The 23,509-nt window shown below is 42.5% G+C and overlaps 1 protein-coding gene across 3 annotated transcripts in view; it reads right to left on the bottom strand.

Annotated features, from left to right (window-relative positions):
- Positions 1-23,509, bottom strand: part of HACE1 (HECT domain and ankyrin repeat containing E3 ubiquitin protein ligase 1) — a 123,038-nt gene that overhangs the window by 29,646 nt on the left and 69,883 nt on the right. For 2 of the 3 annotated variants that reach the window (XM_083176969.1, XM_083176967.1), the window contains exons 11-18: positions 21,110-21,356; positions 7,542-7,885; positions 6,502-6,570; positions 5,866-5,953; positions 3,203-3,314; positions 3,022-3,119; positions 557-644; positions 263-412 (exon numbers count right to left, since the gene is read on the bottom strand). In XM_083176969.1, the coding sequence (XP_083033095.1) occupies positions 263-412; positions 557-644; positions 3,022-3,119; positions 3,203-3,314; positions 5,866-5,953; positions 6,502-6,570; positions 7,542-7,885; positions 21,110-21,356 (1,196 nt within the window). The remainder of the gene's footprint in view (positions 1-262; positions 413-556; positions 645-3,021; positions 3,120-3,202; positions 3,315-5,865; positions 5,954-6,501; positions 6,571-7,541; positions 7,886-21,109; positions 21,357-23,509) is intronic. The other variant, XM_083176968.1, reaches the window with a different exon arrangement.

The following is a 23,509-nucleotide window of genomic DNA, read 5'->3' as shown; positions in this document are numbered from 1 at the left end:
AACACTAGACATGTCATGTTTGAATGAAGGAAAGACGATTATCTTTTTTACTTACTCTGCTGCATGGGGAGGCAAGTGCATCATTTACATAATTATTTTGGGCCTGTACCACTTAAAGTGAAGATAGATAGATAGATAGATAGATAGATAGATAGATAGATAGATAGATAGATAGATGCTCTTTTTACCGGTACATATCTATACAAATAGCCAAGAGCTAACCGCAAACACACAAGCAAAACAATGCAATCTGCTTTCATACCAAGGATGTGCTTATAAAAGGACCTGGTGAAGTAAATGTTGACCAGTTGCCTGTGATAAAGTGCAAGTCCCAGGATCTCTCCAGCAAATCGGAAGTAGTTCAAGTGGTCTGGGTTTACTGAGGAGTTACTGTTTGGCTGGAAAGTTGTCCCTATTAGGCAGAAAAAAAAAAACTATTTTATTTCTCTTAAAACAACAACACTACAAGACATTTAAAAAGGAAGCAATGGATACAATAACAACATAGTGGTTAGTTTATTTTAATGCAACTGCAAAATATTTTCAGATTACTTACCATCAGCTGATTGTGTGAAAAGAGCATAATCAGGATTGATCATTTCAGAAGACAGTATATCAAACCACTCACGCACAACTCCTTGTCCCTATAACAGAAAATATCCAAAAATTACCAACCAAAATTTAACCTAGCAGACACAGCCACAGCCACATAATATATATAATTAAAGTAAATCAAATAAAAATACTTTTCATTTTGCATGCAAAGTGAAATTTATAAAGACAATAGTGGGTTCTCGTGTATTATCACCCGATTTCATCTGTATCACATATGATCTCGCATGTGATTTAGTGGCCGATTTGCATGCTATTCCATCCTTGCACACCCTCACTACCCAAGTGAGCCCGAAGCGTGACGAGCGCAGCGAGCCCCGCGAGGAGAGGCGTTACGTGTCCTCCCGACCTATTCATACCTCCACTATCCACGTTGGCGTGGAGTTGATTTTATAAAGCGTGGCGAGCACAGCGAGCCCGAAGCACGGCGAGCCGCACAGAAAAGGATCTCGAAGCGTGGCGAGCACAGCGTGCCCCGCAAGGAGACGCGGAATACACGTCAAGTAATCCGTGTCCGCTCGCTACGCTTTGGGATCGTTTTCCGCTGCGCTCGCCACACTTCATGAAATCAACTCTACTCCGACGTGGATAGTGGGGGTATGAACAGGTCGGGAGGACGCGTACCGCCACCCCTCGCGGGGTTTGCTGCGCTCGCCACGTTTCGGGCTGACTTGGATAGTGGGGGTGTGCAAGGATGGAACAGCATGCAAATCAGCAGGAAATCACGGCAAATCAGCCTCTATATCTCATCCGATTTTTGCATGCGATTTGTGGTCGATTTCACAGGCGCCGTGATAATACACAAGTACCGAATAGTGATATGCAAGTGCTATGATTTTCTAACACATAACTGGGTACTTGTTTCCTAGCACGGCACCCATCGCATACCATTACATAAGGTATGCGATGCGATTAATCAGGTAAATGAGCCGGATTGTACAATTAAATATCGCACAGCATTGCATGCGATGCTATTTTTAATTGTACAACCCCGATGGGTGCTTACAATGTTAAATGCACCCCATTAACAACTCAAACCCGAAGCGTGGCGAGTGCAGCGAGCCCACGAGGGGCAGCGGTACGCGTCCTCCGACCTTTTCATACCCCCACTATCCACGTCGGAGTTGATTATAGATAGTGTGGCGAGCACAGCGAGCCACCGAGCCCGAAGCGTGGCGAGCGTCACGAGGGGCCGCAGAATACATGTTGAGTCATCCGCGTCCCCTCGTGGGGTTCGCCATGCTTCGGGCTCGGTGGCTTGCTGCGCTCGCCACACTATCTATGGTCAACTCCACGCCGACGTGGATAGTGGGGTTATGAAAAGGTTCGGAGGACGCGTACCGCCACCCCTCGCAGGCTCTCTACACTCGCCACGCTTCGGTTGGCGTTCACAATGGGGGTGCGTTTAACATTGTAAGCACCCATCTGGGTGTTGGTACAATTAAAAATCGCATCGCATGCCACTATATTGTATGCGATGTATAAGATGCAGTAAGATCAAAATCGTGGGCGCCATGCTAGGAAACAAGTACCCATAACTGTGTATAAGCACTGGCATTGGTTTGTTGAGGTGTGACTATTCAAAAGCCATTTGGGGTATTAAGTATATTTAACAAATTTGACTATACAATCACATATGCATTTGCTTTAGAGATTGTAAGTGCAAACTACATCTAAAAATGGACATGCTATGAGGCCAGTTTGAGCAGTTATAGGAATATAGCCGGCCGCCTGACTGTGTACTCCTTCAGCATATCACCCCCACAGCACAACTGAGCCCTCCTTCAGCATATCACCACCACAGCACAACCGAGCCCTCCTGCAGCATAACACCTTCCAGCAGCCTAACTTAGCCCTCCTGCAGCATACACCCCCCCCCCCCCCCCCCGCGCGCAGCCTAACTAAGCCCTCCTGCAGCATAACACCTTTCCACAACCTACCAGAACCCTCCTGCAGCATAACTTCCCCTGCAGCTTAACTGAGCCCTGCTGTAGCATAACCCCCCCGGCAGCCTAACTAAGCCCCCCCGCAGCATATCACCCTCACCCTCCCCACAGCCTAACCGAGCCCACCTGCAGCATAACACCTTCCCACAGCCTAACAGAGCCCTCCTGCAGTATAACTTCCCCCGCAGCTTAACTGAGCCCTCCTGCAGCATACACCCCCCTCCACCCCGCAGGAAGTTGGGTGCAGATTTCTGTGTTGCTTCCTAGGACAGATGGATAATAAAGGCCAGTTTGAAACTATGGATAGATTTAGATCGTTATGAATGTAATAAAAGTTACGGTGATCTAATACAGGGCATAAAGGGACACATTTTTTTTATATTTATTCTGTAGTAAATTCAATCTTTGTATTAAAAAAGAAAAAATACAGAAATATTTAAACATTTGACAAATTCTGACATACCATGCCTTCTTCCCCATGGAAACGCACAGAAATTCCCTGCTTAAGTTTTTCACAGTTTGATTTAAACACCACTTCACAGCTACTCCTAAAAATAGAATCTAAATATGTAACAAGGATTAATCACACTCTCTTCAAAACAAAAATGTTTGGTTTAAGAGTTGTACGATTTAAAACCCAATACCTCTGTGAACCAGTAATATGTCATTTTCATTCACAGGCCGGTGGACCATATCAGAATCAGGTTGTCCAGCATGTAAGTGCTCATAAAACCATTCACAGCGCTCCTTAAAAGGCTGTAGGAGAAGAACATAAAAAAAGCTCTAGGAATACAAATTACAGCCATTCACCTACAACAATTTTCAGGACTGTGTTAAAGAAATTTTTAAGTTTAGCGTAGGAAAAGGTAATTGATTAAATAAAAAGGTTAAAACCTTAGAAAAGCTTGACCACTCCATGTTTTCTTTATTTCAATTACACATTAAATAATAAAGTCAATGTTCCGTAGATTTCAACTAAATAAACAAAGTGTGAATTTTATTACAAATGCCGCTTACACATAGTGAGGCAGTATTAATCCACCCCTAACGCTTGTTAAATAACGGATCCTGCTTCTGCTGCATAATGTGGAGATGTGGGCACCCGTTACAGCCTCATGTAATAACCCCCGCCCCCAACCAGCCGATAAGGAGAGCCGTTAAGTCCTGTGATGGGCATGCGCGAGATCTCGTGCGCAGCCCGGAGCCAGCAGCAGGGCTAGCAATGTCCCCGCAGTGGTGATAGGACAATGCAAATAGGCCGGGGCGATTTAACACCTAGGTGGCTTTTAATACATTTCCTGGCAGCTATATACTGGGGGGATTGCGGGGGACAGCACCGTCCAGTGTTACTCTGCAGGCTGTCCCTAGTGCACATTAAGTGAGCTAGTAATACATCTGAAAAAATTTAACCCTCCCCCCCCTCGTTAACTAACGTTAAGTGCAGAAATGCACCTAAGGCCGCAAATGGATGTTTATACTAAACATCCATTCGCAGCCATGTGGCGTCCGAGGGGGGGGGGGCAGGCAGCGTCTGGTGAAATTTACAGCCTTGCGAGTCAACCAGAATAACCTCCTGTAGGTAGTTACAGAAACGATATATTTATTTATTTGTATATATTTATCTGTCTCTCAATCAGTAGATGAGAAGGCTGCTTTTGCACTATACTGTGGTATATCTTTTCAATGGTGATTATTTCATCTACAACAAGAAGGTTCTGATCTCCCACAGTGATTGCAGTTTTCATTATTAAGAAAGGGAATTTTCCCTATGACCATTATAATCTGGTCCTATCATTACACTCTCTGTCTCAAATTGTTTTGATGTATTTGTACTAGAAAGAGTATTCTTCGATATTTTGATCTTGTTGTAAGATTTGTTTTGCTATACCCCGGATGAAGTAGTTTTCGACAAAACGGGTTGGATTTTGTTCTTAATAAAGGCTATTCTCGTGAACGGATTCTACGTCTCATTTTGAATATATACAAGCATTGGACACATGAAGAGTGATTTATCACATTTTTAGTAGTATTTTAATATTTTGATGAATCTATTGGTTGATCCTGTATAGCGCTATCCGATAATAATTAATTGTTCTATTTATATGTAAATATTTAAGAACATACTGTATCTACCACTGTATGGTACAAGAGAGAAAAAAGGGACTGCTTTCTGGGGAGCGCACTGAAAAAATGGAATCATGAAATATAACCTTTATTATATTATCGTTAATATTCCCAAATTTGCTCTGTGGGGAACGTAGTTACAGCCAAAAGTAGGGTTTAAAATAGTTTACATACACACATATACACACATAATGTGCTCAAATAGAAAGAAATAAGGTGTTTTAAAATTACACTCGAATCCTGTTTGAAAAAATGTTTGTTTTATTTACGCCGGTTATGTTGTGTCACGTATAAAACAGATGTGACTCTGTGGTGTGGTTTCTGCTAGTATAGGATATCTGATGTCCTATCAGTATACCCAATCCTTTGAGTGCCACCCACTGGTGGTTGATAGTATTGTATTGAGTGTATCACATAGAGATCCTCTTGGAAATATATTTTTATATATCCTTCACCATTTATTATAAATAATCCTTTGGTGCCACCTACTGGCGGTTAATCATATTGTGCTGGATTTCAGTGTGTTCACTCAGGCAGGACTCATTTTAATGCTCCACTGATTTTATAAGGATCATAGGAGAGAGAGATAGATGCCTGTACTTAAGTATTATTGAAGCAGAAAAACCATTTATACACAGAAATAAAGAGTATACGTGTTGATGTATTTGTACATTCAAATAAATATATCTCTTCAGTTATACTTATGCGCTCAGCTAGGTGTATCCTTTGCTGTATAGCAGGGTTTAAATTATCCCTTGCTGCTTTCAGAATACTTTTATATCTGATCACTTAGCACCTATTGGGTAATTGCTACCTGCTTCACCCTAGGTGTTGTCTTTTCTGACACCTGGGTGGTCTGTTCAGCGCTCTGTTACACTAACATCACAATTCCATACATTTTTAGGCTAACAAACATTATCAAACAGAATTACAAGCCAACGCAAGCGTTTCGCTGACTTAGTTCAGCTTTATCAAGGCCACTGTATACAATTAGCAATATGTGAATCAAGCTCACAAAAGTACTGGAATAAATATATATCAATTGGTTTTAGAAAAGTAGGGAGTAAGTGAGGGGTTTGTTTGCACTGCATGACTACCTTGAACAAACATAACGATATTCATTTTCACACATATTATAGGTTTGTCCGCTAAATGAGGAATCTGCCGAACTTAAATTGATCACCTGAGCTTTAATTATGTGCATAAATCTTGACATCAGTTCAGGACACTCCAAAAGAAAGTGAAAGTGATCAAATATGATCTTGGGATTTCTAAAAACAAACATGAAAAAATAACAAAATTTTAAACAGTTGAACCATATTCAATTTACACATACAAGAAAAAAAAGGGTGGACATACTATTCAAGGGAGCTTAATTTGAAATGGTCATTGTTGAACATGCTGTATATTTTCCATAAAAATCAAAACATATACTTATAGGACAAAGAAACCTAAACATGTAATCTTTAAAGAGTTGAGCTTATCTGTTCTAAACTTTAAAAAAAAAATGATCTAAAGCAAATATTTGATATATGAAATGACTGGCAACTTTCCTGTGTATGAATTCACTAGTCTGCAGTTTGAATACAGACTGCCACTTAGGAGACCAGCAAGCTAATCAAAAACGTTAGTTGGCCTGTCTGGAGTGGTGCAAAATAAGATAGTACAAAGCTTTTGAAAAAATGTTTTACAAAAGAACAGACAGCATTATCTGCAGCTCTAGATACTTACAAATACATTATACATGTACATGTATAGCTCGGATATACAGGTGTTTTGGTAAACAGTTGACTCACTACAGAGTGAGATTTAAACCTACCTTGTAACAAAACATTTCAGAACTTCATCGTGTTTGCAGACAAATTCAATAAAGCGCGGAGAAGTCATCCTAAAAAATAAACATCATTTTTTTTTTTTTTTACAGAGGTTGCCACTTACAGAATCCCCCATTCTCTGTGTAGCAAATAGGTGGGATGCTTCTCTCTCATATTGCACAGAGTACCCATGGATACTGAATTCTTAATGAACAGAAACAGAAGCAGATGGATGTATTTGAATAGGTCAGGTAAGAAATACCATCAGTGAGAACCCCTGTAGCTTCTAAACCCACCATCCCTGCAACCTAATACTAAAAAATAAACCTTTATGTAAATATAATGATCACTGATACTAAGGGCAGAATTAAATTAGCCATGGTAGATTACAGCGGGCTAAATGATCCCCCAGGGCTATCCCATAAGCCACAAAGTCAGGAGCTATCTGGGGTTTTTTCAACCTGCCTCAGGTTGAAAAATTGTCCCCAATAACTCTGCTTTCAACGCATGATGCATTAATGCACAAATCTGTGAACTTTTCACAGATGCTGTGCATTAATGCTTGTTTATCTGTGTTAACGCCCATTAATAGGCTACTTTAACAAACATCAACAAAGCTATCGGTGGAAATCAGATGTGCAATTGAATAGCCTCAGACATTAAAGCCTGGGGTGATCTCCATTTTTAGTGGAAGTAATTTACAGCGGATAACTGAATTCAGCCTCACTCGTAATTAGGAAAAAAAAGGCATCAATAGCTGTAAAACACAAAAGCTCTGCATTAGATTTCTATTTTCAAACAAGAGGATGGCACAGACTGATGCTTCTGTTATTTCAGGTTTAATTAAAACTAACTACTACTGCCACGTTACACGTAGCCCTGTCTAAGACACCACAGATAGCTGCCGCCTAGAATGACTATTCTAATTAACTGTTAGGCTAACAAACTGGGCACACATAGATGAGCAGATGACAAATAGTTAACAAATAGTTACTAGCATCTGACCCCCTCCTCAATGTCAAGCTCGAGAAAAAGCTAAATTTACCCAAGAGGCATCTGGCAAGAACAGCACATATAGAAGGCTTGTATGACAGCACTGAGACGATTTGCAGTCATTGAGATAACATCCTGACCATCCGCAACAGTTTCTGGAGCCCCAGCACTTCCATAGCTTTTAAAGTCATCTGTGCTTAGTGATAAAGAGATATGCTCTGTGCTTCCATTCTCTCCGATGGCTGATTGATGAGCTAGAGAAAGATCTTGAGGATCTAGTGGTTTCTGCTTCAGCAAAATGCAAGTGATGTTGGTGGAGTCCCTCTTGCTTTTAGTCAGTTCCGTGGATATGAGTACTAACCATTCATCTAAGGAGTGCCAAAGTAATTCTAAAGGCTGTAAGGAATAAAATAAAGCTTAAACCAAAATCAAAGCACATAATTAAAATACTGAAAATCAGGTTTAGGAATATAAATCAACAATGCTTACATAGTGATTATATAGAAAAAAAAAGATATAGGTATAAGGTATGTAAAAACACAAGGGGTATATCACATCCCTTTAATGCTTATTATAGTTTATCCATTAATATTAATATTTTAAACATGCATGCCTTAAACATAGATTAGCACATGCTAGTACTGTATCATACTCATTTTCCCTGCAGCAATGTGTAGGATGAGTATATAACACACTAACAGCTGCTTCATTGCTCTATTGTGCAACTATGAACAGACTCTTCATATATAACTGAGTGCAACAACCTGCAGCTAGCAGACTACTTACCTTCAGCTAAAAACAGGCATGAGGAGAGACCTTTTATAGGTCTTTGTCAATACAACCAACATTGCTATCACAATCTTCCAAATCAAAACACTGTTCACCAGAGGGGCTAAACAAACAAGTGCAGCACTTATTGCCACTCTGATCCCCCAATTGAGTTTATTTTACAGAATGGGATGGCTCTGTTAAGATGGAACCGTAAGTTACTAAAAGATGCATATGAAGTGACAGCATGTGTGTGTGGGGGAGGGGGGGGGGGTCAAAGAATGCAGCTTATTTGAAAGGATGCTCTTCAAAAGCTGATGTATTTTGGAAACTATGCACACCCATGGGTGCCTGGTGTCCCCTCACTGCCATTCAGACAAAAAATTACAGTCATGTGGTAACAACTCCAAGCTACTGGTGCAGTAACCCTGCTCTGTGGGTAAACAGAGTCCCATAAAGGAGCTGAGGTGAACTGGGGAAAATTTGCTAAACAAAAGACTAGAAACATACAAAAGCCTCTTAACATCTTTGGGCCTCTCCTGCAGGCTCAGAATTAAAAAAACTGAGTTGGAGTAGGAAGTGGGTGGGAGCTGGAGTTTCAGCCTCAATAGAATTAACTATTTAGTTGCTACTCCTCAGCCTTCCAACTTAAGCCCATTGTCCCCAGTGTCCCTCTTGTCAGTTAGTACCGGGCAAGTTTAAAATATTGCCCCACAACATATATACATATACATATATATATATATATATATATATATATATATATATATATATATATATATATATATATATATATATATATATATATATATATATATATATATATATATATATATATACAGATGCAAGTTGGCGGCACCCGGAGGCAATGAAGACAAGACACTGCAGTTGGTGATCAAACGTTTTCGATGTATTGATTTCACATCGTCATCAGGATGCAGTACAAACAAAGTGAACATAACTTTATAGGAAATACCTTCACCACGTGAAAAAATCCAAGAGAGGCTGGTCAGGTGTCAGAGCGCCCACTAGTGACGCGCTCACCTGGTTACCATGGAAACCAGTAAGGTACCGTGAAAAAGTGACATAAGGTATAATGTAACAAAATCGTGAACAATAATCTAAGTACAGTGTGGCAAGAAAGGGTTAAAATGTACAGTGTATCAAGGTACCAAGTGCGGAAAATGTGGCTAAAAGAAATAATATATAAAAAAGAGAAAGATGCAACATCGGCTATTGGCATACGGTGATGCATACATCAAAGTAGGAGCCTGTAAAGGTAATGGAGCGCAACGGACTGGCTACACAGGCGTACATCTTAACAAATTACACATATGCATATAAATGAGCGGCATAGCCTGGACCAAAAGCAAAAAAATTCAATGCATAAATTGTATAAATAGATTGTACAGATAAATTGTACAGATAAGTTGTACAGATATGTTGCATGAAACGGGCGTACACACAGAACGATAAATGAAGTGTCAAAGCAGAAATATAACATGGGGTAAGTTTAAGTTTAAAGAAAGCAGTGAAGGCCGGCAGACTCATTGAGCCCCTTAGGGGCTAGCGTACCCAGTTCGTGTATCCAGCGAGCTTCTCGCCGCAGCAGACGGAGTGAACGATCACCTCCTCTGATGTTGGCAGGCTCGTGATCAATGATGGTGTAACGAAGTGTAGGGAGACCATGTGCCCTCTCAATGAAGTGTCGCGCTACAGGTTGGTCACTGTGACCACTAGCTAGGGCAGCTTTAATCGTAGATTTGTGTCCCGCAATGCGCTCTCTGAGGGTGCGATCGGTCTTGCCGACGTACCCTAATCCACATGGACATGTGATAAGGTAAACAATGTACCTGGTGGTACAGGTTACTCGATGTCGTATGGTGATGCGTCTACCCGTGTGGGGATGGGGAAAGTCTTTGCCAGTAACAAGTGCCCTACATACAGCACAACCCAAGCAACGGTAACACCCCTTATGTTTTTGTAGGAATGTGTTCTGTTCAGACTGTGCTTCCTTAAGGCCACTGATGTCTGTCCTCATCACCCAGTCTCGTATGTTTTTGCCTCTGCTGTAGCACGGCATGATTTTGGTATCATGTAGTCTAAGGTCTGGGTCGGTCCCGACTATGGGCCACAGTTCTTTGGAAATTTTCTGGATTTGGGTACTATGGGAGTTAAAGTGATTAACCCATGGAATCCTTTTGCTGGGTGCTTCCTTTTTGGATGAAGTAAGTGCCCGTTCTCTGCTGATCTTGAGTGCTTTATTGGTACTCTTTACTTAGAAGGGCGCCCATCTCGGGCATCTCGGGGATTGAATGCACTAAAAAATCGGGTGCGATCAACCGACGAGATGCCCGAGATTTCCCATAGGGAACAATGTTAAATGTCTCAATTGACCCGATTTTCCTGTTCAATGCCTCAATTGACCCAATTTTTCCATAGGAAACAATGTTAAATGGGCCACAGAGGCCAAATAGGCACCCTGAAGTGAATAATGGCCACCCGAATTGTTAACGCCACCCCACGATCAACGTCAACCCGAAGCGTGGCGAGCGCAGCGAGCCCGCGAGGGGCGGCGGTACGCGTCCTACGACCTTTTCATACCCCCACTATCCACGTCGGCGTGGAGTTGAGAATAGAAAGTGTGGCGAGCGCAGCGAGCCACCGAGCCCGAAGCGTGGCGAGCGCAGCGAGCCCCGCGAGGGGACGCGGATACCTTCACAGGTATCCGCGTCCCCTCGCGGGCTTCACAGCTGTCCGCGTACCCTCGCGGGGCTCGCTGCGCTCGCCACGCTTCGGGCTCGGTGGCTCGCTGCGCTCGCCACACTTTCTATTCTCAACTCCACGCCGACGTGGATAGTGGGGGTATGAAAAGGTCGTAGGACGCGTACCGCCGCCCCTCGCGGGCTCGCTGCGCTCGCCACGCATCGGGTTGACGTTGATCGTGGGGTGGCGTTAACAATTCGGGTGGCCATTATACACTTCAGGGTGCCTATTTGGCCTCTGTGGCCCATTTAACATTGTTTCCTATGGAAAAATCGGGTCAATTGAGGCATTGAACAGGAAAATTGGGTCAATTGAGACATTTAACATTGTTCCCTATGGGAAATCTCGGGCATCTCGTCGATTGATCTCACCCGATTTTTTAGTGCATTCAATCCCCGAGATGCCCGAGATTTTTTACTAACGATGCCCACGATCAAAATCGTGGGCGCCCTTCTAAGTAAAGAGTACCGCTTTATTTTTGGCTATGCGAAGTTGTTCAAAGTTATAACCCCTGGCAATGAAGTCCTGGCTCATCCTGTCTATGTGTCGTATCGCTGCCTCCTGGTCAGAGCAGATCCTAACTGCTCGTAAGAATTGTGAGTAAGGGAGCGATAACTTGAGTTTTTCAGGGTGAAAGCTGCTTGCATGCAATGATGTATTGCGGTCAGTAGGTTTACGATATAGTTCTGTACTGATCACGCCATTAGCAAGGCTAACCTGTACATCAAGGTAATTGACAGTGTGCGGACTCATGTTATAGGTAAATTGTACGGGGTGTTGGGTATCATTATGGGTACTGATGAAGGTTTCAAGCGCTGCTTCACCACCTGACCATATCACAAACAGGTCATCAATATACCTAGTATAGAATACAGTGTTATTGGTAAATTCGGTATTATTGAACATGATATCCTCCTCCACCATATACATGTACGCATTGGCGTACGATGGAGCCACATTCGACCCCATCGCACACCCAGAGGCCTGCAAGTAAAATGCATTGTCAAACATAAAGTAATTACATGTCAGGACCATCTCGAGCAAGTCCAGTACCAGATCAACATCAGGTCCAGAGTACCATTGATTACCATCAATCAGACGTTTAACAGCCCCCACACCCTCCAGGTTAGGAATAACAGTATATAGGCTGGATATGTCCAAGCTGCAAAGAATGGCATCCTTATGTATAGTTCCAATGGAGTCAAGTTTTTTCAGGAACATGGTGGTGTCAAGTAAATGACGGGGGTGGTTGACAATACAGGGCTGCAGGATGGTGTCAAGGTAGGTGGAAATCTTTTGGAACAGGCCACCTCGGGCTGAAATTATTGGTCTGCCCGGGGGGCATTCAAGGGATTTATGTATCTTAGGCAAAGAATAAATGAGGGGCACAGTCGGATTGCTAGTCGTAAGGGCAGAGCAAAGTGCTGAGGTGATGAAACCATCTTGGACAGCTCTCTTGAGTCTGTCATTAAGCCGTTTAGCAAATGCTGTGGTAGGGTCAAAGTCAAGTTTGCGATATACATTAGTATCACTCAATTGTCGGGTTAATTCTGCACTGTAATCAGTCAAATTCTGGATCACAATAGCCCCGCCCTTGTCGGCGGGACGAATAATTATGTCAGTGTAATTAGACAAGTCTTTGAGTGCTTGCATCTCAACAGAGTTAATGTTGGATCGCTTACCCTTCCGATGGTCTGGCTTCTCCATATTCAATTTGACCTTACGGTCAAGGAGGCGATTGAAGGTCTTGATGGACGGATTGGCCGATGTTGGATCAAATCTTGACCGGGGTTGTAGTTTTTGTAGAGCAGGAGGTAATGGTGTTGTAGCAGATGCGTCAGTCATTCTGTCCTCAGCTTTAGCCCCATGATAAAATTCATGTAGCTTAAGCTGTCGATTGAGTTTGTATTTTTCCACAGTCCATTTCATACTGTCAAGTTTAACAGTTGGCACAAATGACAGGCCACGTTGGAGAATTTGTTCTTCAGTCAATGTGAGTGGGTGATCTGACAGATTGAAGATCATGCTTTCACTTTGCGGTGTAGCGGGGGTCGACCTGCTTGACCTCTTCCACGTCCTCTTCCTCGCTTTTTCTCCCCCACGGCGGGTTCTCCTTCTCTTCCGCGGTGGGTACCAACCCCTAAAGGGGACCTTACAGAAGTGTTATGTTCACCTGTACCTTCTGATTCGCTGTTGGTAGCTTGGTCTTGTGAGGAATCGGATTGCCAAAGTTGTCGGTAGTTCTTTGGTCGGTAGTAGCGGTTGCGATTGTGAGGACGTTCGTTGCCACTTGCCCACTGATATACCCGGTTATGTTCGTAGTCGGCATTGACCTTTGCAAGTTTTTCTTTTTTAAACTGTATTAGTTCATTTTTGTAAGTGGCAATTTGGGCTTCAAGCTTGTCAATCCACTTCTGGGAGGTGTCCTGTTGGAATTTGGTGCGGTGTTGTAGTTCAAAGGCAGTTATTTTCTCCTTAGAGATCGCCAGTTCACGTGAAGACTCTTCAATAACGAGGAGTAGCAGATCAAAACTGCATTTGTTCAGAACCGCTATCCAGCGTTTGCAGAAGGTCGGGTTGGAGCGGCCAATAGTGGGTGCGTTTTTGACACGGAAACCTCTGGGGATCCGTTTATCCTTATAATATCCGCTCAGGGTTATCCCATGCAGTAGGTAATCAACTTCTTTTTGTTTGAGCCTGACCCAGTCTTTGTACAGATATTGTAGAGGTACGGGTTCAGCAGTTTCACAAAGAAGTTCCTGAAATAGAATGGACTCTGCTTCAGCCTCAGAAAATGTCAGTCTGGTGCCTTGGGTTGCGAGGGCTATATTTTCGGTGATGGTACAACCTGGTAGGTCATCGTCAGCTGCGTCCGTCATAGCCGATGTGCAGGACCACAGATGTTGGATAGTGGTGTTAAAGGTGATTCCTGTGGGTTTTATAGTTGTAGGGTGCTTTATCCAGATGAGACAGTAGCTGCAGACTGCTGGATCATCAACGATATTTTGCAGGGGGGGAGTAGCACACCTTGTAAGTTCAGATACTGGGCTCCGGTGCCCGTCCTAAGAGACTAAGATAAGTCTCCCCATGTACAGATGCAAGTTGGCGGCACCCGGAGGCAATGAAGACAAGACACTGCAGTTGGTGATCAAACGTTTTCGATGTATTGATTTCACATCGTCATCAGGATGCAGTACAAACAAAGTGAACATAACTTTATAGGAAATACCTTCACCACGTGAAAAAATCCAAGAGAGGCTGGTCAGGTGTCAGAGCGCCCACTAGTGACGCGCTCACCTGGTTACCATGGAAACCAGTAAGGTACCGTGAAAAAGTGACATAAGGTATAATGTAACAAAATCGTGAACAATAATCTAAGTACAGTGTGGCAAGAAAGGGTTAAAATGTACAGTGTATCAAGGTACCAAGTGCGGAAAATGTGGCTAAAAGAAATAATATATAAAAAAGAGAAAGATGCAACATCGGCTATTGGCATACGGTGATGCATACATCAAAGTAGGAGCCTGTAAAGGTAATGGAGCGCAACGGACTGGCTACACAGGCGTACATCTTAACAAATTACACATATGCATATAAATGAGCGGCATAGCCTGGACCAAAAGCAAAAAAATTCAATGCATAAATTGTATAAATAGATTGTACAGATAAATTGTACAGATAAGTTGTACAGATATGTTGCATGAAACGGGCGTACACACAGAACGATAAATGAAGTGTCAAAGCAGAAATATAACATGGGGTAAGTTTAAGTTTAAAGAAAGCAGTGAAGGCCGGCAGACTCATTGAGCCCCTTAGGGGCTAGCGTACCCAGTTCGTGTATCCAGCGAGCTTCTCGCCGCAGCAGACGGAGTGAACGATCACCTCCTCTGATGTTGGCAGGCTCGTGATCAATGATGGTGTAACGAAGTGTAGGGAGACCATGTGCCCTCTCAATGAAGTGTCGCGCTACAGGTTGGTCACTGTGACCACTAGCTAGGGCAGCTTTAATCGTGACACTTCATTGAGAGGGCACATGGTCTCCCTACACTTCGTTACACCATCATTGATCACGAGCCTGCCAACATCAGAGGAGGTGATCGTTCACTCCGTCTGCTGCGGCGAGAAGCTCGCTGGATACACAAACTGGGTACGCTAGCCCCTAAGGGGCTCAATGAGTCTGCCGGCCTTCACTGCTTTCTTTAAACTTAAACTTACCCCATGTTATATTTCTGCTTTGACACTTCATTTATCGTTCTGTGTGTACGCCCGTTTCATGCAACATATCTGTACAACTTATCTGTACAATTTATCTGTACAATCTATTTATACAATTTATGCATTGAATTTTTTTGCTTTTGGTCCAGGCTATGCCGCTCATTTATATGCATATGTGTAATTTGTTAAGATGTACGCCTGTGTAGCCAGTCCGTTGCGCTCCATTACCTTTACAGGCTCCTACTTTGATGTATGCATCACCGTATGCCAATAGCCGATGTTGCATCTTTCTCTTTTTTATATATTATTTCTTTTAGCCACATTTTCCGCACTTGGTACCTTGATACACTGTACATTTTAACCCTTTCTTGCCACACTGTACTTAGATTATTGTTCACGATTTTGTTACATTATACCTTATGTCACTTTTTCACGGTACCTTACTGGTTTCCATGGTAACCAGGTGAGCGCGTCACTAGTGGGCGCTCTGACACCTGACCAGCCTCTCTTGGATTTTTTCACGTGGTGAAGGTATTTCCTATAAAGTTATGTTCACTTTGTTTGTACTGCATCCTGATGACGATGTGAAATCAATACATCGAAAACGTTTGATCACCAACTGCAGTGTCTTGTCTTCATTGCCTCCGGGTGCCGCCAACTTGCATCTGTACATGGGGAGACTTATCTTAGTCTCTTAGGACGGGCACCGGAGCCCAGTATCTGAACTTACAAGGTGTGCTACTCCCCCCCTGCAAAATATCGTTGATGATCCAGCAGTCTGCAGCTACTGTCTCATCTGGATAAAGCACCCTACAACTATAAAACCCACAGGAATCACCTTTAACACCACTATCCAACATCTGTGGTCCTGCACATCGGCTATGACGGACGCAGCTGACGATGACCTACCAGGTTGTACCATCACCGAAAATATAGCCCTCGCAACCCAAGGCACCAGACTGACATTTTCTGAGGCTGAAGCAGAGTCCATTCTATTTCAGGAACTTCTTTGTGAAACTGCTGAACCCGTACCTCTACAATATCTGTACAAAGACTGGGTCAGGCTCAAACAAAAAGAAGTTGATTACCTACTGCATGGGATAACCCTGAGCGGATATTATAAGGATAAACGGATCCCCAGAGGTTTCCGTGTCAAAAACGCACCCACTATTGGCCGCTCCAACCCGACCTTCTGCAAACGCTGGATAGCGGTTCTGAACAAATGCAGTTTTGATCTGCTACTCCTCGTTATTGAAGAGTCTTCACGTGAACTGGCGATCTCTAAGGAGAAAATAACTGCCTTTGAACTACAACACCGCACCAAATTCCAACAGGACACCTCCCAGAAGTGGATTGACAAGCTTGAAGCCCAAATTGCCACTTACAAAAATGAACTAATACAGTTTAAAAAAGAAAAACTTGCAAAGGTCAATGCCGACTACGAACATAACCGGGTATATCAGTGGGCAAGTGGCAACGAACGTCCTCACAATCGCAACCGCTACTACCGACCAAAGAACTACCGACAACTTTGGCAATCCGATTCCTCACAAGACCAAGCTACCAACAGCGAATCAGAAGGTACAGGTGAACATAACACTTCTGTAAGGTCCCCTTTAGGGGTTGGTACCCACCGCGGAAGAGAAGGAGAACCCGCCGTGGGGGAGAAAAAGCGAGGAAGAGGACGTGGAAGAGGTCAAGCAGGTCGACCCCCGCTACACCGCAAAGTGAAAGCATGATCTTCAATCTGTCAGATCACCCACTCACATTGACTGAAGAACAAATTCTCCAACGTGGCCTGTCATTTGTGCCAACTGTTAAACTTGACAGTATGAAATCGACTGTGGAAAAATACAAACTCAATCGACAGCTTAAGCTACATGAATTTTATCATGGGGCTAAAGCTGAGGACAGAATGACTGACGCATCTGCTACAACACCATTACCTCCTGCTCTACAAAAACTACAACCCCGGTCAAGATTTGATCCAACATCGGCCAATCCGTCCATCAAGACCTTCAATCGCCTCCTTGACCGTAAGGTCAAATTGAATATGGAGAAGCCAGACCATCGGAAGGGTAAGCGATCCAACATTAACTCTGTTGAGATGCAAGCACTCAAAGACTTGTCTAATTACACTGACATAATTATTCGTCCCGCCGACAAGGGCGGGGCTATTGTGATCCAGAATTTGACTGATTACAGTGCAGAATTAACCCGACAATTGAGTGATACTAATGTATATCGCAAACTTGACTTTGACCCTACCACAGCATTTGCTAAACGGCTTAATGACAGACTCAAGAGAGCTGTCCAAGATGGTTTCATCACCTCAGCACTTTGCTCTGCCCTTACGACTAGCAATCCGACTGTGCCCCTCATTTATTCTTTGCCTAAGATACATAAATCCCTTGAATGCCCCCCGGGCAGACCAATAATTTCAGCCCGAGGTGGCCTGTTCCAAAAGATTTCCACCTACCTTGACACCATCCTGCAGCCCTGTATTGTCAACCACCCCCGTCATTTACTTGACACCACCATGTTCCTGAAAAAACTTGACTCCATTGGAACTATACATAAGGATGCCATTCTTTGCAGCTTGGACATATCCAGCCTATATACTGTTATTCCTAACCTGGAGGGTGTGGGGGCTGTTAAACGTCTGATTGATGGTAATCAATGGTACTCTGGACCTGATGTTGATCTGGTACTGGACTTGCTCGAGATGGTCCTGACATGTAATTACTTTATGTTTGACAATGCATTTTACTTGCAGGCCTCTGGGTGTGCGATGGGGTCGAATGTGGCTCCATCGTACGCCAATGCGTACATGTATATGGTGGAGGAGGATATCATGTTCAATAATACCGAATTTACCAATAACACTGTATTCTATACTAGGTATATTGATGACCTGTTTGTGATATGGTCAGGTGGTGAAGCAGCGCTTGAAACCTTCATCAGTACCCATAATGATACCCAACACCCCGTACAATTTACCTATAACATGAGTCCGCACACTGTCAATTACCTTGATGTACAGGTTAGCCTTGCTAATGGCGTGATCAGTACAGAACTATATCGTAAACCTACTGACCGCAATACATCATTGCATGCAAGCAGCTTTCACCCTGAAAAACTCAAGTTATCGCTCCCTTACTCACAATTCTTACGAGCAGTTAGGATCTGCTCTGACCAGGAGGCAGCGATACGACACATAGACAGGATGAGCCAGGACTTCATTGCCAGGGGTTATAACTTTGAACAACTTCGCATAGCCAAAAATAAAGCACTCAAGATCAGCAGAGAACGGGCACTTACTTCATCCAAAAAGGAAGCACCCAGCAAAAGGATTCCATGGGTTAATCACTTTAACTCCCATAGTACCCAAATCCAGAAAATTTCCAAAGAACTGTGGCCCATAGTCGGGACCGACCCAGACCTTAGACTACATGATACCAAAATCATGCCGTGCTACAGCAGAGGCAAAAACATACGAGACTGGGTGATGAGGACAGACATCAGTGGCCTTAAGGAAGCACAGTCTGAACAGAACACATTCCTACAAAAACATAAGGGGTGTTACCGTTGCTTGGGTTGTGCTGTATGTAGGGCACTTGTTACTGGCAAAGACTTTCCCCATCCCCACACGGGTAGACGCATCACCATACGACATCGAGTAACCTGTACCACCAGGTACATTGTTTACCTTATCACATGTCCATGTGGATTAGGGTACGTCGGCAAGACCGATCGCACCCTCAGAGAGCGCATTGCGGGACACAAATCTACGATTAAAGCTGCCCTAGCTAGTGGTCACAGTGACCAACCTGTAGCGCGACACTTCATTGAGAGGGCACATGGTCTCCCTACACTTCGTTACACCATCATTGATCACGAGCCTGCCAACATCAGAGGAGGTGATCGTTCACTCCGTCTGCTGCGGCGAGAAGCTCGCTGGATACACGAACTGGGTACGCTAGCCCCTAAGGGGCTCAATGAGTCTGCCGGCCTTCACTGCTTTCTTTAAACTTAAACTTACCCCATGTTATATTTCTGCTTTGACACTTCATTTATCGTTCTGTGTGTACGCCCGTTTCATGCAACATATCTGTACAACTTATCTGTACAATTTATCTGTACAATCTATTTATACAATTTATGCATTGAATTTTTTTGCTTTTGGTCCAGGCTATGCCGCTCATTTATATGCATATGTGTAATTTGTTAAGATGTACGCCTGTGTAGCCAGTCCGTTGCGCTCCATTACCTTTACAGGCTCCTACTTTGATGTATGCATCACCGTATGCCAATAGCCGATGTTGCATCTTTCTCTTTTTTATATATTATTTCTTTTAGCCACATTTTCCGCACTTGGTACCTTGATACACTGTACATTTTAACCCTTTCTTGCCACACTGTACTTAGATTATTGTTCACGATTTTGTTACATTATACCTTATGTCACTTTTTCACGGTACCTTACTGGTTTCCATGGTAACCAGGTGAGCGCGTCACTAGTGGGCGCTCTGACACCTGACCAGCCTCTCTTGGATTTTTTCACGTGGTGAAGGTATTTCCTATAAAGTTATGTTCACTTTGTTTGTACTGCATCCTGATGACGATGTGAAATCAATACATCGAAAACGTTTGATCACCAACTGCAGTGTCTTGTCTTCATTGCCTCCGGGTGCCGCCAACTTGCATCTGTACATGGGGAGACTTATCTTAGTCTCTTAGGACGGGCACCGGAGCCCAGTATCTGAACTTACAAGGTGTGCTACTCCCCCCCTGCAAAATATATATATATATATATATATATATTAAAATGTTTCCACCCCCTCATTAAAAAAACAAGCTAAACTTCTTTATTCCCATCAGCATGTTTATCTTATTCAGTTTTCTAAAAGCTCATTGTCCAGTAACAAAATGGGACGATCCAATAAGACAATGTCTTCCCAACTAATAATGATGACATTACACATGCTGTAGAACTCTTAGGTATAAGTTACAGCTTAATGAAAGGCAAAGTTTATTGGGGTCTGAGCGACTCGTGAAAATTTAAAGCACTAAATTTAAAAGTATATGAAGTTTTACACTGCCATAAATATCCAGGGTTATTACAAATGAAGAGGCAGTAACCCGGGATATTGTGCAGTGTAAATAGGACCCAGCTGAAATGACCTGGGTCAAGCAACCTGCATTTCAACTAGTGTAGAAAGGTGGTTTAAACACGGAGTGTAGTGTAAACTGTTAACCAAGGTCGATATAACCCAAAATCCCCTCTCAGCATTGAAACTGCCGATGCTGGGAGAGGAGCTCCCCAAATGCAGTCTCTGGACCCGCATTCAATGACGTCACCAACCCAGCATTATGCTGGATAGGGACACCAATGTAAAAGGCGTCACAAGCCAAGTCATACCCCAGTTGGAGCCAGGTATATATAAAACTATATACACGTCTTTTTTTATAGTTTCTTATAATTATATTATAATATAGAATGGGTATTTTGGTTTATATTTAACAGTAAAATATTAGACTCAATAACTAATATATTCTCTCATATAAAATAAAAAATAAAAAATAATGGTCTTTGAGATACTTAATTATAAAAGTAATGTCTTGCACCAATATGCTTTAAATGAATCGGATGTTACATCATAAAGTATAGAATAAGAATATAAATACACATTTTAAATAAAATGGGTGGAAATATAAAATCAGAGGTGGATAGAGTTCTGAAAATAAAATAAAATGAAAAAAAAAAAGTAAAAGCGAAAAGAATAAAGTAAACCTAATAGCATTTGAATGAATGACAGGCAAAAGGGAACTAAACTGAAAGCAGACATGCATGAAATTAACCAAACTTACTTCCTGTTGAGAAGGGGTCTGATAAATGAGTGCATGCTTTGTCACATTCATCTCTTTTACGTCTATCTTCCTAAAAACGTCATATACTTTTCTGACCTTGAACACCTGGCTTCTTGGCGTTTTGTTTCCGTTGTAGCCCATGTCATTTCCATTACTGGGAGACGAAGGGCTAAGGCGAAAAACATGGCAAAATATCCGTACAATCCGCAGCAGACTCTTCATTTGAGCTTCGTAACTGCTGGAGAGACTGTAAATGGAAAAATAATTTCATGCCAATTTGCACTTAAAGCCATGCATTAATACCATAGCCGTATAGCCAAGACAAATGGCTAGTATTGCATTTAGATTTTTACAGTGGTTAAACATCACTGACCAATCATAAGAAATAAAATCACCTCAAAGAAAAAAATAATCAAGTCGTACAGTATGCAAAAAAATAAGTTTAATCAACAAATAAATATTTGGATAACTCATGATGCCTGCTTTAGAAAAAAAAAATTCTTCCTATTTTTGCATTACCCATCACCGCTGCAAAAAATAAAAAATAAGATGGGCTGCAAAGTTCTAAAAAGATTATACATGGGAAGACGACTCCATAAAAAAAGGGAAAAAAAAGATACCAACCATTATAGTCTCTACCCAAAGGTAGAGACTCAATGATGTGAGCTGCAGTGGGAAGGCTGCAGGCTTAAATGCATTGATCAATTCATGAACCAAATCTCCACTATTTATTATCAGTTAATTTAGTGTGTGCAGAGCCCATCCAATGTCTGTTTAAACAATGTGGTCACAAGCCATAGGGCACCCCAAAACTAGGAAAGGTGAGTGCCGATGTTAAGTGTATATATTGTTTATTAGATTAATTTTTTTAATTAGTCTCATTGTGGTCACATTCTCTCATGCACCCTGTTTTTAACTAAGATTCCATAGCTTATGCTAGCCATTTCCCTAGATGATTAGTGACAGGTGTGTTGGTAGCTGCTCACCTATAAAAGCAAAGTCTGCTGTGAGCTTCAGACCTGATAGCATGCCTGGTATCAAACATTGATGTGATAGCTATGTGTATTGCAGCCATTTTCAGCGATAGTGGTAGGACCTGCAGAACAGTGGGGTCCCTTGACGGGGGCTGCAGGCTTAAATGCATTGATCAATTCATGAACCAAATCTCCACTATTTATTATCAGTTAATTTAGTGTGTGCAGAGCCCATCCAATGTCTGTTTAAACAATGTGGTCACAAGCCATAGGGCACCCCAAAACTAGGAAAGGTGAGTGCCGATGTTAAGTGTATATATTGTTTATTAGATTAATTTTTTTAATTAGTCTCATTGTGGTCACATTCTCTCATGCACCCTGTTTTTAACTAAGATTCCATAGCTTATGCTAGCCATTTCCCTAGATGATTAGTGACAGGTGTGTTGGTAGCTGCTCACCTATAAAAGCAAAGTCTGCTGTGAGCTTCAGACCTGATAGCATGCCTGGTATCAAACATTGATGTGATAGCTATGTGTATTGCAGCCATTTTCAGCGATAGTGGTAGGACCTGCAGAACAGTGGGGTCCCTTGACGGGGGCTGCAGGCTTAAATGCATTGATCAATTCATGAACCAAATCTCCACTATTTATTATCAGTTAATTTAGTGTGTGCAGAGCCCATCCAATGTCTGTTTAAACAATGTGGTCACAAGCCATAGGGCACCCCAAAACTAGGAAAGGTGAGTGCCGATGTTAAGTGTATATATTGTTTATTAGATTAATTTTTTTAATTAGTCTCATTGTGGTCACATTCTCTCATGCACCCTGTTTTTAACTAAGATTCCATAGCTTATGCTAGCCATTTCCCTAGATGATTAGTGACAGGTGTGTTGGTAGCTGCTCACCTATAAAAGCAAAGTCTGCTGTGAGCTTCAGACCTGATAGCATGCCTGGTATCAAACATTGATGTGATAGCTATGTGTATTGCAGCCATTTTCAGCGATAGTGGTAGGACCTGCAGAACAGTGGGGTCCCTTGACGGGGGCTGCAGGCTTAAATGCATTGATCAATTCATGAACCAAATCTCCACTATTTATTATCAGTTAATTTAGTGTGTGCAGAGCCCATCCAATGTCTGTTTAAACAATGTGGTCACAAGCCATAGGGCACCCCAAAACTAGGAAAGGTGAGTGCCGATGTTAAGTGTATATATTGTTTATTAGATTAATTTTTTTAATTAGTCTCATTGTGGTCACATTCTCTCATGCACCCTGTTTTTAACTAAGATTCCATAGCTTATGCTAGCCATTTCCCTAGATGATTAGTGACAGGTGTGTTGGTAGCTGCTCACCTATAAAAGCAAAGTCTGCTGTGAGCTTCAGACCTGATAGCATGCCTGGTATCAAACATTGATGTGATAGCTATGT

This window comes from Crinia signifera, chromosome 3 (genome assembly GCF_055691185.1).
Source record: "Crinia signifera chromosome 3, ASM5569118v1, whole genome shotgun sequence".
Lineage (NCBI taxonomy): Eukaryota > Metazoa > Chordata > Amphibia > Anura > Myobatrachidae > Crinia > Crinia signifera.
The sequence above is the reverse complement of the archived record's forward strand: the minus strand, read 5'-3'. Positions and strand labels throughout refer to the sequence as shown.